The following is a 15,875-nucleotide window of genomic DNA, read 5'->3' on the forward strand; positions in this document are numbered from 1 at the left end:
AATAATCTAAATCTACAACATGTATGTTAGACCCTATACCGACTAAGCTACTGAAAGAGATGCTTCCAGAGGTCATAGATCCTCTTTTTAATATCATTAATTCGTCTTTGTCTCTAGGATACGTACCAAAAAACTTTAAGCTGGCTATGATTAAACCGCTTGTTAAAAAAACGCAACTGGATCCTACAGAATTAGTCAATTACAGGCCGATCTCGAATCTACCTTTTCTGTCAAAGATATTAGAAAAAGCAGTATCCTCACAACTGTGTTCCTTTCTTGAAAGAAATTATATCTGCGAGGATTTCCAGTCAGGATTTAGACCGTACCACAGTACCAAGACTGCTCTCATTAGTCACAAATGATTTGCTCTTATCATCCGATCGTGGTTGTATCTCTCTATCAGTGTTACTGCATTTGACACCATTGACCACAACATTCTTTTAAATAGACTAGAAAACTATGTTGGCATTAGTGGAATTGCACTAGCATGGTTTAAATCATACTTATCTGACCGTTATCAGTTTGTAGCAGTAAATGAAGAGATGTCTTATCGATTACAAGTTGAGTATGGCGTACCACAAGGCTCAGTACTAGGACCGCTGCTGTTCACTCTGTACATGCTACCATTGGGAGATATCATTAGGAAACATGGAATTAGCTTTCACTGTTATGCCGACGATATTCAGCTCTATATTTCTTCAAAACCTAACGAAACTTATCAATTCACAAAAGTAACGGAAAGCATAGCTGATATAAAAAATTAGATGACTCATAATTTTCTACTGGACAAATTGGACAAAAAACGTCCTCACGTAATAACCTAGAATACTGTCTAACACTTGATGGCTGCTCTGTTAAGTCTTCGTCGTCGGTTAGGAACCTGGGTGTGCTCTTTGATACCAACCTTTTATTTGTAAGTCATGTGTCTAGTATCTGTAAAACCGCATTTTTCCATCTTAAAAACATATAGAAATTACGCCATATGCTCTCATTGACAAATGCGGAACAATTAGTCCATGCGTTCATGACCTCAAGGCTAGATTATTGTAATGCTCTACTGGGTGGTTCCCTGCACGCTTAATAAACAAACTACAGCTAGTTCAAAACACAGCAGCTCGAGTTCTTACCAGAACCAGGAAGTATGACCATATTAGCCCGGTTCTGTCAACACTGCATTGGCTCCCTATTAAACATCGTATCAATTTTAAAATATTGCTGATTACTTACAAAGCACTAAATGGTTTAGCTCCGCAGTACCTGAGCGAGCTCTTAACGCATTATAGTCCTTCACGTCTATTGCGATCTCAAAATTCCGGCCAGTTAATAACAAAATCGACTGCTGGCGGTAGATCCTTTTCCTATTTAGCACCAAAACTTTGGAACAAACAAACTAACATTGTCCGGGAAGCAGACACACTCTGTCAGTTCAAAGCTAGATTAAAGACACATCTCTTTGACCTAGCATTCACATAATACATTATAGACTTCTATAATTCAATGTTAGGCTGCATAGATTAGGTCAGCTGGAACCGGGAACACTTCCCATAAATCCTGATGTACTCGTTACATCAAGAGAAGAATGGCATCTACGCTAATTTTAGTGTCTTTGTTTATCCCGAGGTTTTCCCGCAGTAATCCAGATCTGATGAATGACCTTCATCTGGACCCGATGACAATGCAGTGCTGAAGTGCCAACTAGTCTCTCCCTATGGAGGATCCCTTTACCACTCTACAGATAAAGCGTCATCTGAAAACTCAATTCGCGTATCTACCCCGAATTGATAAAATAAAATTCTGTATCAAAATTATAAGTTATATAATTATATACACCAGTACTTTGTTTAGGCCTGGTTTGTAGGGAATTACAAACCTGCGCACATATATTCAAACGCACATAACTATAGAACCAATTCTTAATGCGCGTGTGAACGCCATCAGCGTTTCTCACAGGTTCGCGTTTAAAGTCTGTGTAGAGAGAATGGTGTCGTCTTAGCAGCCCCTAATTTAATAACAAATGATCGTTGCGACGGAAGCGAATCAATCAAAACTAACTTTAGCTGGAAAATAACTTTATTAAAGAACCGCTATAAAGCCAAAACAATCTTACCTTAAATTATACGCTTATCTCTGTAAAGCTGCTTTGAAACAATCTACGTTGTTAAAAGCGCTATATAAATGAAGATGACTTGACTTGACTTGACTATTACTGTCCTGCAGAGACCTATACTTGGGTTCAACCCTGATTAGCTTCATTAGGAAACCAGGCAAAATCTGCAGGGTCAAACAACATTGAACATTGTAATCATATACCTAATGTTCTGTTTCTTTGTGAACCAAGTGAATCCTCCTTCCCTGGCCCATTTAGAGTTAACATAAAGTTGAGCATCTGAATTAATTACAATTACATGAACTGATGAATATATTCCTTCAATGCCATGTCAGTTGCTTTGGATAAAAGTGTCTGTCCAATGCATTCATGTTGTAAATGTTCTTCTGATCTGCTCTCTGCTTTCATTATTATAGTGAGTGGAGATCATGGATCTGATTCACTGTCTGTGGGAAGTTCTGCTTATGGTTCATTCAGATCACGATCAGGAGCAGACCCAATTTTCCGTTCATCACATTCCAGAGATTCATCTCACACGAGTTACGAGTCAGGGGCCATAAAACAATATGACAGCATGGAATGGTCACGACCAAACAGTGAGTGTCTTGCTTTATTTGGCACTTTCAGTACATTTTGGTCTCCCTGTGACCTTCTTTACAGCATTAGAGCTCATGTTTTCCATGAATACCATCTGTTTTGTTGTGAAAATATAATATTTAGTCTACATTGTCGTAAATTTGTCACCACATATTTTCCCCCATAATAAAATTTGGAACCTTTCTAGCCTACATCTCCTTCAGTTTTCTCAATTTTTGATAATTTAATTTATGACAATAAATGCAAACCTGATATGAAATAAAATAAAAAAGCACATATAATATTTAGTTTGATCTTCTTATGTTGATGATCAACATTTTCTGGAGTTTAAGCACCTGTTTAAATGCTGATCATTTCTTCTTCTCTATACATCTATATGGTCAACTTTAAATGATTACATTAAATAGCAATCAGGCTTGTGATAAAGAAATTTCATAGATAAACGGGGACAAAACATGTAAAATACTGTCTGATTAATAAAGTATTTGTATGGCGTTTTAATGATTACCAATAGACTGCGTTATTTTTAGGAACATATTGAAAGTTTTGAATCTCAGAATTTTGTTCTATAAGAGTTTCAAACCTTTTACTGATTTAAATATTTTTTCCCTAGTGAGTGGAGATCAGCAGTCGGACACATTGTCTGTGGGAAGTTCTGCTTACAGTTCATTAAGATCACGATCAGGAGCAGACAGCAATTCAGCTTTTAGCTCGTTGCGCTCAAAAGTCTCATCTCACAGCTCAGGATTCGGGTCTTTGCGGTCCATCCCGGAGTCTGAGGAACATTCAGGAACCGGACGAGCACTTGGTGTGACCATGATCTCAAATCTTTTCCAAAGAAGATCAAAGAAGCATGATAAGCATGAAGACACTAAGAAAACTTGAATTATATCATATTAATGAAAGAGAAATTGTGTCTTTATAATGTTGACATTTATAATTTTGACGACATAATATTTAAAGATAACTATTACTAAAACTATAAGGTATATGCAGTTGTTTAATAAATTAGTGGAGATGTTTAAACATAAATTATATTGATATGTAATTAACATTAAGGGCTCTATTAATGACAGAATCTGCCTTTAATGATCTAAGCGCATGGTCTAAAGCGCAGGATGCAAGTGCACTTAAATCCACTTTTGCCAGTTTAATGAGGGGAAAAATGGTCGGCAGTCCCGGCACATGGTCTAAAAGCGTTGTCCCTATTCTCCTAATGTGTAATGGGTGTGTTTTGGGCTTAACGTGCAAAAAAACAATCAGAGAGTAATTTCCCATTCCCTTTAAAAGTCAGTTGCACTTGCGCCAGGGCGGATTCGCTATTTACAAACAGAAAGACTGAACGCTTCTCCAGAGCGCAAACGGTTTATGCGCGAGATTAAAGGAGACATATCATGCTTTTAAATTGTTCCTTTTTACATATAAATCATACATTTGTGGTCTATATAAAGCGGAACTGCAATGCTTGGGTCTGAATTCTTCATTATTATAGCTCCACAGGCCCCTTTTCTACCCCTTTTCTGATGTGCGTCTGAGAGCAACTCGTTTTGGTGCGGTCTCTTTAAATACAATTGAGACACTTCATACCCCGCCCCCTCTCCAGGTTGCAGAGGTTCAACTCCACCCCGTTCGGCCATTTTTGTAGTTTGATAGCAGAGATACGATTATCTAGCGGACAGAAACTTTTTATTCACACGTTATTAACAAAATGTCAACAACGGAAGACTTGTCCAGCCAGCCTTACATGTTCGAGCCAGAGTCGGAGCCGGAGCGAGATGAAAATGAAGACGACGAACCTGCAGAACAACGTCTTCATATGGATGTATCGCACTGGTGTGTACTGTATTTACACATGAAACTTTGGTCTTCTGACCTTTTACCACCGTGTCGATTTATTTTGATTAATTTGTGCGAGGGAGAGAGAACAAGACAGCGTCTAGTTTGGAGACGGTGAAGTCTTGTTTACACTTTCGCCTGGCTCTGAAGAGAGAGAGAGAGAGAGCGCGCGCGCGACCGGGTCTCTCTCTCTGCTCGTTCTTTCAGTTAAACATGCGCCCTTGTCACAAGCGCGGCAGTTTATCTACATTAGACGGTGTAATGAAGCGTGTGGGTTACTACATCCAACAACCGAACATTTTAACTTACCCTCTCGTAACTTCTGCATCCTTTAGCTTGGACTACAAAATTGAAGCGAGAAATAAAAATGGCGGATTGCTCGAAGTGTTGGGCCGGAAGTCAATGTCCTTATTTGGCAGTTCCGCTGCAAATACTGTGACGTAATAGTTCAAAAAACGTCATAGATAACAGAAAAATCGGAACAGGTTGAAAAATATGACCAAAACAGAATATAAAGATATCAACGAAGCACCTGAAGAGAATAATTTCATATTTTCTGTACTTCTAAACACTCCAAATATACAACAAAATGCATTTAAGGGCTAAAAAAGTGCATTTGGCATGATATGTCCCCTTTAAAGGTTAAAGCGAGACCATCTATGGGAAAAGCTGGATTCCTCCATCTTTATGAGCACAATATTAATCTTTTACATTGTAATCCTTTATATTTGCTGTGCATCCCTGTGTGTGTAATAAGCAAAGTGTGGAAACTGTGTCAGGCTGAAACTAGTGTTTTTTTATTATTTTGTCAAAAATTTGTGTTTATTTTTCTTTCTAGTTTACTTTCTTTTTAAATCTTTTCATTTTTAATCCCAGATGTATGTGTGTGTGTATATATGAAGTGGTATCGGATCCGGCGTTTGGGAGCCTGAAACCACTGCTTTTTTAAACCGGGTCCCAGAGTGGATAATCTGAAAACGACACCCTTGCTTTTTCGTGTGTACAGCCAATCCGTTTATTTTGTGAAACGATGATGTCATCACCCCACGTGTCGCCCCGAGTCAGACACACTACGTCAAGTAACAGCAACAACTGCGGACGACATGCTTGTGTTCGTCCTGCAGAAGCTATGAGCCTCTTTTATTTCTTTATTTATTATTTACTTGAATGAATTTTTATTTTATTTCTTTATTTTACTTCTTTATTTATTTATATTTTCTTTCTTATGTTATGATGCTTGTTTATGTGCATGCTCCAAGTCTTCTCCGTTTTTAGTGTATCTCCGTGGCAGAATTACAGCGCCACATACTGGTCTGGCATCTATACTACATGGTTTTGAGTCTGTTTCAGTGGTTTCGTGTGTACGCAGATATTTCTTGAGACAACGCTGTGTTTACAGATTTTTTTTTAGAACGAGGGGAAAAAAGATAGATGGATAGGGAAAGCTCTGGCTTCGTGTGGATGTGGCCTGAATCTTCCAACTGTTTCAGACACTGAGAGAAAAGAGCTGATGATGCAATGTATACTATGAAATAATTAAAGTGTTTTTTTTGACGCATGTAAACCTGTTATAAGAGACTCTAAAACAACATTAGGCCTTTAAAATGGCACTGTATCTTTATTTTTGTGTATCGGATTTTGCATCAGTCGATCTGAGTTGCGATTAAAAAATCTTTACATCTTTACAAAGAGCTTTACATTTAACTCCATTATACAGGGAAAAATGACTTGATGTGTATGCAACTGATTCGTGGTTCTTCAGCCCTACAGAAGTAATTACTGTACATATTTTTGTCATTGAGTTTGGACTGAAATGGACTTTTAGATTATTATTTGAATAAAGCTAATTATATCAAATCAATCAGTTTCCATGTTGGAGTAGCTCCTGCGTTCAGCTTTTGGTCTAGCAGTGTGATTGTAGACCAGAAGTCTTTGGGAACTTCTTTTCTTCTGTGCCAAGGTTTCCTTAGATACATTCAGCACTTAATTGAACTAGAGGGTGAAAGTCCATTCAGGAACACAGTATTTATTTACAGGATGAGCCTCAGTCTGATGTTTCTTGATTGTAGATGGGTCGGTTATATTGGGTCTTTGTATGACTGCTCATGTCCAATAAAGTTTAATCATTCTTTACTTTTGAATGTTTTTGTCCCCTTGTTGGTAACACTTTACTTGAAGGGGTGTGCATAAGACTGACATGACACCGTCATAATCATGACATGGCAGATGTCATAAATATGAAGGAGGTCTTATGCATGTTTATGACAACTGTCATTAAGTGTCATTCGCTCAATTATGACATTTTTAATGCAAATATGACATTGTTTGAGATGTCTTTGTTATGACAACTTGACATAAACCAATACATCATAACCAGTCAGTGTCTTTGTCATGACAACTTGACATTACCAAGACAACATAAATTGTCATAAACATGACATAGCAGATTAATTATCAAACTTAAGAAACCACTTAGGCTTTATGGGTTAACATTTCATTAAACTGTCATGTGGTTGGTTTTGACATTGGCTGTCATGAGGTCATTATAACTGTGTCATGAATGTTTTTCTTGACCTCAACTACAGTGGTACAAATTTAATTTGTCATTAAAATGTTATAATGGCTTCATGACAGCCAATGTCAAAACCAACCACATGACAGTTTAATGAAATGTTAACCCATAAAGCCTAAGTGGTTTCTTAAGTTTGATAATTAATCTGCTATGTCATGTTTATGACATATTTATGACAGGTTGTGTTGTCTTAGTAATGTCAAGTTGCCATAACAAAGACATCTCACACAATGTCAGATTTGCATTAAAAATGTCATAATTGAGCGAATGACACTTAATGACAGTTGTCATAAACATGCATAAGACCTCCTTCATATTTATGACATGTGTCATGTCATGATTATGACGGTGTCATGTCAGTCTTATGCACACCCCTTCAAGTAAAGTGTTACCGTGGCCATTTTAAGCTAATTCTACAGAATGTTTATCAACTATCTTAATTATTTTATCTTTTTTAGTAATTAAATCTTTAAATGGTTTATTTGTCGTTGTATTGTCCAACCTGATCCAGACGTCGTCTCCTACTTGGCATCAGTCCTCTGGCTGCTTCTTCAGTGCTGCAGTCTTTCGTTTAATCTCTGTAAAATTAACATAAAACATCAGTTCTTCAATGTGCTGATCCCATTTCCCAACTTTTTGATAGTGCCTGTCTTCCACTTTTGCTAATTTAACAAAGGGAAAAATGGTCGGCGCTCCTGGCGCATAATCTAAAAAGGTCGTCCCTATTCTCTTAATGAGTAATGGGTGTGTTTTGGGCGTAACGTGCAATAAACCAATCAGAGTCTCATTTCCCATTCCCTTTAAAAGTCAGTAGCGCTCGCACCATGCCGGAATTTGCAAGACTGTACGCTTCTCCAGAGAGGAAATGGATCTGTTCGTACACGAGGTTAAAGTCAAGTCACATTTATTTATATTGCGCTTTTTACAATGCAAATAGTTTCAAAGCAGCTTTACAGAGATAACAGGAAAATAATGCAGCAAAGTTTGTTTCCAGAAGAAAATAGTGTCACAGTCCAGCTTAAGTAAGTTCAGTGATGTTTCATTTTTGTTGTAAAAAAGTTATTAATTTGGTTCAATTATATATATATATATATTAGGGCCGTGACATTAACGCGTTAATTTCGATTAATTAATCTGAGAAAAAATAACGCGTTAAAAAAAATAACGCAGATTAATCCATTCCGTATTGACCTTTGAACCTGGAGCCGTTCTAGCCACAATTCGACTGTAAAATGAAGGAGGGAGACGAGAACGCGCTGGCGCTGCCTGGATCATTGATTGGAACATTTACTTATAAAAAACAGCCGGCATTTCAACGTTGATTCACCGGTGAACGTAAGGGACCAAGGTCGAATCAATGTTCGATTGTGCAAAACGAATCTACGTTGAAATCGTGACGTTGTTTCATTGTTGATTTCGTGACGTTGTTTCACCATCTCTTCTTTCAATATGGGTGAATAAAGATTGTATGTCGACGTTGTTGAACCAATGATGAATTATGCTTCGGTTTTGCAAATTGAATCAACGTTGATATCGTGACGTTGTTTCACCGTATTACCTTTCATCATGGGATAATGAGTCATGACAATGCTGACTGAATTTGTGATTAACTGTACACTAAAATATTGTTAACTGTCAAATTACTTGCAGCAATGGCTTAATTAAACACATTTAATAAAAATATAACACATGCTCAAGATTGTAAAACAAGTTTTATTCTGAAAAAACAAAAGTCTAAAAATACTTTCTAAAACAGATGAAAAACATCTCAAACTTTAAATTTCAGCATTTTCGAAGTAATGTTAAAAACCTGTAAAGCAAGTGTAAATAATGTTTATAATTTAATGTTTAATATCAAATGTATAATTTAATAATGTTCAATAATTTAATAATGTTCAATTGTATTGTATTGATTATTTGCTAGGCACAATTATTTCAATGCTCACCCTTTGAACATTTGAACATTATTTCAATAACATGTTCAACACAATTATTTTTAATTGATTGACAGCCCTAATTTATATGCAATTAAAATGCGATTAATTTCGATTAATTAATTACAAAGCCTCTAATTAATTAGATTAATTTTTTTAATCGAGTACCGGCCCTAATATATATATAGCTGCTCTGAAGAAAACCGTGATGTCATCGTCCAGCTACTGGTCATTGGCCAACTCAAAAAAAGAGGGCTACTTCAACGAATAGCCAGGGTGACTTGAGGATCACAGTGAGGGCTTCCCCGCCTAGTACCCAATCCCTGTAGGCCCCTCACTCCTCTCAAACACTGCAAACCGTGGAGCTTCCGGGTGAGCGTGCTGGCCCCTCTCATGACCGACCAGTTGTTTCATTCGGGGCTCCCCTTGCTGACCAGATATCTATCACAGCATCAGAGGGTGAGCTTGAATCTGGAGATGAGGACTCAGCTGCGCTTCCTCTTTCTGGGAGAGTTGAGTTGCTCGAGCCTGATCTAGAATTGATGGCTATGCTCGAGTGGAACTCTCCACCATGTCCCGAAACCTCGAGGCTGGACGATTGGTATCTCGGGGCGGGCCGTGCTGGTTCTCAGCATGACGCCTCAGTGCCTTTCATTCCGGAAGTGCATGAGGAGGTTACCAGGTCGTGGACGACACCTTTTTCCGCCCGAAACAGAGCTGTTACCTCCTTACCCCTCACTACCCTTGACAGTGGTTCGGCCAAAGGTTACGTGAATATTCCTCTGGTTGAGCAGTCTGTTGGGATGCAGCTGTGTCCGGCGACCACTTATTGCTGGAGGAGTAATCCATGTCTCCCATCCAAGGCCTGTGAGTTCTCGTCCGTTCTCACGGGCAAGGCTTACAGAGCCTGTGGACAGGCCGCTTCCTCCTTGCATGCCATGGCGTTGCTACAGGTCCATCAGGCCAAAGCACTCATGGACATGCACGAGGGTAGCCCTGACCGTGAGCTCATGGCTGAGCTCCATACGGCAACTGACCTCACCCGCTCCGAAGGTGTCCTCCTGCTGACGCCTCTGCTCCCGCTCGGTCTGCATAGCAGCCTTCACCCAGGCCTCAGCGTGGAGCCGGCCGCAGGAAGGCCGCCCAGCCCATCCCGGCCGCTGCCAAACCAGGTGGCAAGCGTAAGAACAAGTGTCCCTAAGACGGGCAACCCAGGGATGGAGGAAGTAGCTAGATGGTGTCCGCATCACTCCCTACCCTGGAAGAGGGCCGGGTGGAGAATCTTCAGTTTGTTTTCTGTTCTGTTCCGCTACTGGCCCCACAGCCAGTGGCACCCAATTTTCAATAAAAGAGCAATTTCCTCTGTTCCAGGGTCCCAAGAGGGCGAGGTTGGCATTGTGCGACGCTATGCCTTGCCACCCTCAGCACCCTCTTGCATCGCCAGCCGGCAGCCTGATGCGCTTTGAGAACGCAGGAATGCCTTCTCACGCGTCCTCTTCCAATCAGTGCAGTGTTGCACCGCACACTCAGACCCCAGTTCGGGCCACTATGCCGTCCGAGTCGGCTCCCTGCCTTCCACTGCGGGTGCGTCTGTGGTCCCACTGGTCCCCCAGTGCGGTGTCTGGGAGCCTGGCTAGCGTAATCCCTGTCCCATCTTCTGCCCCAAGGTGTGGGGGGGATCAGGAGGTTTACGTTTGGCTCTGGAAGGTAGCAGTAATAGATGGCGTTTTACTTGGGATCCTAATACGTCGGTATGTCAATGTACGTAGAACGTGACCGACTGAAAGGGAACGTCTCGATACGTATGTAACCCTCGGTCCCAGAAGGTCGTGCTAAAAATATAAGCGGGAGAATGTTATCATTGCAAAGTGGTCAGGCTAATGTCTTGTGTTTATTCCACAAGATTTATGGATAAGCTGTTTTCAAATTTCACTTACCCTGCTGTGCATGAACAGCTGTTCCTCAATTTGTGTGTTTCTCATTTGAATGGTCAGCGTACGAGGCGGCTGCTGCTTGCGCTGGGACCTATAGATTTTAGCTTCCATTTTTATTAAATTATTCTCTAATCGGTTGCATATTATGTCGTGGATATATCCCTCAAATGCATACTGCAGTCCCCTTTGTCTTGCCCTCTCAGATATTTCACTTGTTCGGCAAAAATTACTAATTATATCCTTGGGAATGTCTGACACCGGTGCATGCATACTGTAATAGCTGTGCCAGGTGCAAAAGCTTGTCAGGCGTAGCAACAGTAACTAAGGAGGGCGGGGCTTAGCGAAGGGTCAATTCTGATTTTATATCTCACAATTGCAACTTTTTATATATAAGTAACCAAGACGTTAAGTATACGAGCTAATAGCAATGGAGGCGGGGACTTTGCTCTTATACTAAATTAAGCAAAGGTGAAGAGTTACACTCTAGATATTTTTGGACATGAAATTATTTTAAGAATGTTTTAATATGTCATTTTGGTTATCAAACATAAATTTTAATGGATATAATTATCGACTGCAGGGAGACTAATCTGTTAATGCAACTGTTAATAGTTTTTTTTTTAAGTATAATATCTATTCATTGTGGGATTAAGAGTGGTTTATAGGTTTAAGTTTGCCTGGTGAAGTCACTTTCTAAAATATCTGTATTTGAAGATTATAACTTTTGAAAAAATTGCTAATATCATACTTTTTATGCATGTGTAAAATAACCTTGAACATCACATTTACACCCTACACATACACCTACAGCTAGACCCACCCATACGCGCCACTGTTCTGAAGCACCTATAAGTAAGTTCAGTCAAACATACATTTACTCTGGAACTCAGACTAAGACGGAAATGGACTTAAGTGTAGCAAATTAGCTCTATGAAATATTAATAATCAATAATGACTTGTTATAATTGATTATTCATATTTGGATCAGTTAATAGAATTAACTTAATGTTGCAAATTAATATTACAATCAATTAACCTGTTTTTCCTGTGAACACTCAGTGTTAATTGTTTATAAGTTCTAAGAAATGTACATTGCCAGGGCATGGGAAATTTCTATCTTACTTTACAGTACTACTAAGAGCAAGTAGTCAAGATCTATGATTAGGGAATCCAGTATGAGCTTGAGACATGGACAACTTTACGTGTGACATGAACAAGACTTTATTAACTAGACTAAACACTTAAACTATTCTAACATACACATAAATACAAACAGTTTACCAAGGGAAAGAGAGCTGAAGCAGAATACAGGAAAGCAAGAAGTTATAGCATTGTTTGAAATTCAGCAGATCAACAGCCTTGAGCAAACCATCAGTTTAGTTCTAACACTCCTTTCTTTAAAAGGGGAAGGATACTTAAAGTATCAAATAATGAGACTAAGTTTGATACTTGCATGTCTCGCCGATTTGAATTAAACTGTCCTGATGCAATTTGTTGAGGCTCCAGTTGATCTTTGCTGATGTGGTCTTGCTGAGAGAGAACCAGTGGGAGTCAGAGGATCCTTGGTGAATGGAAAGACAAGGCCGCAGCCTGGCACACGCTTGGGGGTCCTTAGAAATCTTCTAGTTCAGCATCATCTTCACATCAGGATTCCAGAAAAGGACTAAAAAGAAAGAGATGTGATCTTATGATCAGTGATTTTTAAAGCGTGAAGATGTCACACCCTGTGTGAGCCTATAAGAAGTTGTTCCCTTTGGAGGGAGATTTTATGACCCTTTGTGTTCTAGGAGGGCATTTGAATATGTACTTTCATTGGGTGTTTAAGAAAAAGAATCTTCAAGATTCTTTGCGTCACAAAGTTAGCAAAATGTAATGTAAATTAACAAATGGGGAACGAAGATTGGAGTTTATAGAGACTAAACATGCCACACATATGATTTTGGTCAACCATAGTATGCAAAGTCTGAAACATTAACCCAAAAGAGTTTACAAGAATACATAGGCCAAACCACATAAAAGGAAAATCATGAGATGGGAAAATTAGATACATGTTTATACATTTCTCAAGTGGTTATAGAATATATAGGATTAACAGGGTTTATTTCTCCTTCTCAGCAAGAATTAAGTGAGAGTCACAACTCTCTGGAAATTCCTTTTGGGGTCGTAAAACTTCTTATCAGTCTTAATGTGTCCTGTAACAGGAGACCGAGTTTTGCCCGTGTATTATCTCCATTTGTGATGTTAGTTTGGGGGGAAGTTTCATAGACCTTTGTTGGGTGAGTGAGTTTGCTGGATTATTCATTAAATATAACGAATAATTTGTGTGTGTCTGATTGGTCCAGATGCTACATAATTAAGCATTTATTATTTAAAAAAATAATCGTCTTTTCCTTGTTAATTCATAGTAAATATGACTTTTAATCAAACTCGACGTGTTTAACCTACTGGTTCTGTGAGACATTGCTACTGCTTTCACTTTCATATTTGTCTAGCTAAGATTTTTTTGTAAGACACTTAGAGCTTGTTCTCCATAGTCGTTTATGCTTATACATATGGCTTGTCATGGATTGCGTTTTAAGTTTATTTGCAAAATACAGTAATGTATTTTAAATTGCGTGGCTGTGCAATTATGCTTGTGTCAGGAGTGTGTGCACGCAAGAGAGATTTATTTGTAGAGGCATTCCCAATAGATGGGTTCAAAGCAGCTCACAGTGACGGCCCCTAAAATCTGTTAGTGAAGGAAATAAGCACTTTCATTTCTTAAACAAGCCTGTTCTTCATGTGTGCTTTTGATAACGGAAATTCCTTTACCTAATCCATATAAAACAATACGTATAAACAACAACACAACCGCTGCTTCAGAATCGGGTCGGGGCAGACGCAGGCTGACACACAATAATAATCTACACCGGTCAGCATTACTTTGTACCCACGTTCTCACTACACGCCGTTCTTTTGTCAATAAACACACGATGCCACCGACGTTTACACTCACTCTTTGTGTGTGTGCTACGACTCCTGACACCGGGGTCCTATGAGGAGCTGGTAGCTGCCTCAATCGTGCCTGTAGGAGCGGTAACCATAGTGATCATATACAGTGATTTTCTGAACTGAAAAAAATCGACTGTATAAATGCCACATAAGGGCAATGAAGAGACAAAAAACAATCACTTCAAAAACCAAACAATGTAAGTATCCTATGCCAGTTGACTTTCCATGTGGTAGATTAGATTTGTTAAGGGGAATAGCTAGTCTGACAATAATGGCAAGATGGCATCTGCACTTAGCAAACACAGCAAAACTAAAACTAAACTAAATCAAACAATTTATCGTCGTCAGGAAACAATGTTTTATATTATCATTTAACCCATTGTACTGAATAAATTGACTGCAGGTACGTTCACCTTCATGTAAGCCACTATAAAAATAATTATAATAAGTAAATTTGTGTGGTGCAAGGTTTATGCAAACCACAAATAAAGGCCTACATAGACTTTTGACATCCTCTTATAGCAGGAAATCATGTTTTTTTATTTTTTTTATTGCATGGAGCAACAGAGGATATCTATTCTTAAATTATGGGCTATGAAAGACATTTCTTAAAATGTCATACATCATTTGAAAGATATTTCTAATCTATAAATCAGTAAGGGCTAGCGCAAAATGCGGCATCGGCATCTCGAAGCGGCACTTCCGGCGGCATCTCCAGCTGCCATCAGTGAGCGGCATCTCCAGCGGCCAAACGCGGGAGCGGCATCTCCAGCGGCCACCAGTGAGCGGCACTTCCGGCGGCATCTCCAGCTGCCATCAGTGAGCGGCATCTCCAGCGGCCAAACGCGGGAGCGGCATCTCTAGCTGCCATCAGTGAGCGGCATCTCCAGCGGCCAAACGCGGGAGCGGCATCTCCAGCGGCCACCAGTGAGCGGCACTTCCGGCGGCATCTCCAGCGGCCATCAGTCAATTATGATTTTAACATGATAAAAAAAAAAAAATAAAAAAAAAAAATCAGAGATTGCAAGTATTCTGATTATTTATAATAGGCCAACATAACATGTAGCCTATGTGGCAGATTTAATGCACCAAGGAAAATTATTAAATAGCATATTCCTTATTAATTATAATATAAAAGACACATTTATTAAAAACATACGTTGTTCAGTTGTAGGCTAGTAGGCCTACAACAGATATGTTTTTAATAAATGTGTACTAGTACTAGGCTACTAATATTGTTCATATTTATAATATTATTATTATTAATAGTACCTATGTTTGTAAAGACGATTTAATTTGAAGAATAACAAATGTTAAATAAAATTACAATTAGGATATATTTTGGTGTGTTTCTAATTAATTAGCTACAGTTCTCTATGTAAAAAGTAAAAACCTTTAAAATTAGTAATTATAATTTTTCACATTAATAGCCTAGGCTACATGATGTTCAGTTAGCCTACTTTTTTATGAAAAAATTGGATTTAATAATTTCCTCTGCGCAGAAACATAACTAATTAATCAGAAAGTGGTATCATCACACTTAGGACTACTTTGGCAGCAGCCACAGCTGGACAATAAAATAATTAATAAAGTTAATAAAATAAAAAATATTGATTGCTGGAGATGCCGCTGCACCGGAAAGTCCTGCCCGCTGGAGATGCCGCTGGAGATGCCGCTCACTGGTGGCCGCTGGAGATGCCGCTCACTGGTGGCCGCTGGAGATGCCGCTCACTGGTGGCCGCTGGAGATGCCTCTCCCGCATTTGGCCGCTGGAGATGCCGCTCACTGGTGGCCGCTGGAGATGCCGCTCCCGCATTTGGCCGCTGGAGATGCCGCTCACTGATGGCCGCTGGAGATGCCGCTCACTGATGGCATCTCCAGCGGGCAGGACTTTCCGGTGCAGC

General features: G+C 39.3%; 1 protein-coding gene across 1 annotated transcript in view; it reads left to right on the forward strand.

The window, feature by feature from the left end:
- The window catches only part of LOC311291445 (uncharacterized protein), a gene marked incomplete at its 3' end in the record, with an annotated part of 217,044 nt that extends 213,526 nt beyond the window's left edge, over positions 1-3,518 (forward strand). Inside the window, exons 18-19 of the mRNA XM_084410480.1 lie at positions 2,524-2,703; positions 3,445-3,518. Of these exons, the coding sequence (XP_084266606.1) occupies positions 2,524-2,703; positions 3,445-3,518 (254 nt within the window). The remainder of the gene's footprint in view (positions 1-2,523; positions 2,704-3,444) is intronic.
- Positions 3,519-15,875: the final 12,357 nt, after the last annotated feature.

The sequence above is a fragment of the Rutilus rutilus genome (assembly GCF_951802725.1).
Source record: "Rutilus rutilus genome assembly, chromosome: 6".
Classification (NCBI taxonomy): Eukaryota; Metazoa; Chordata; class Actinopteri; order Cypriniformes; family Leuciscidae; genus Rutilus; species Rutilus rutilus.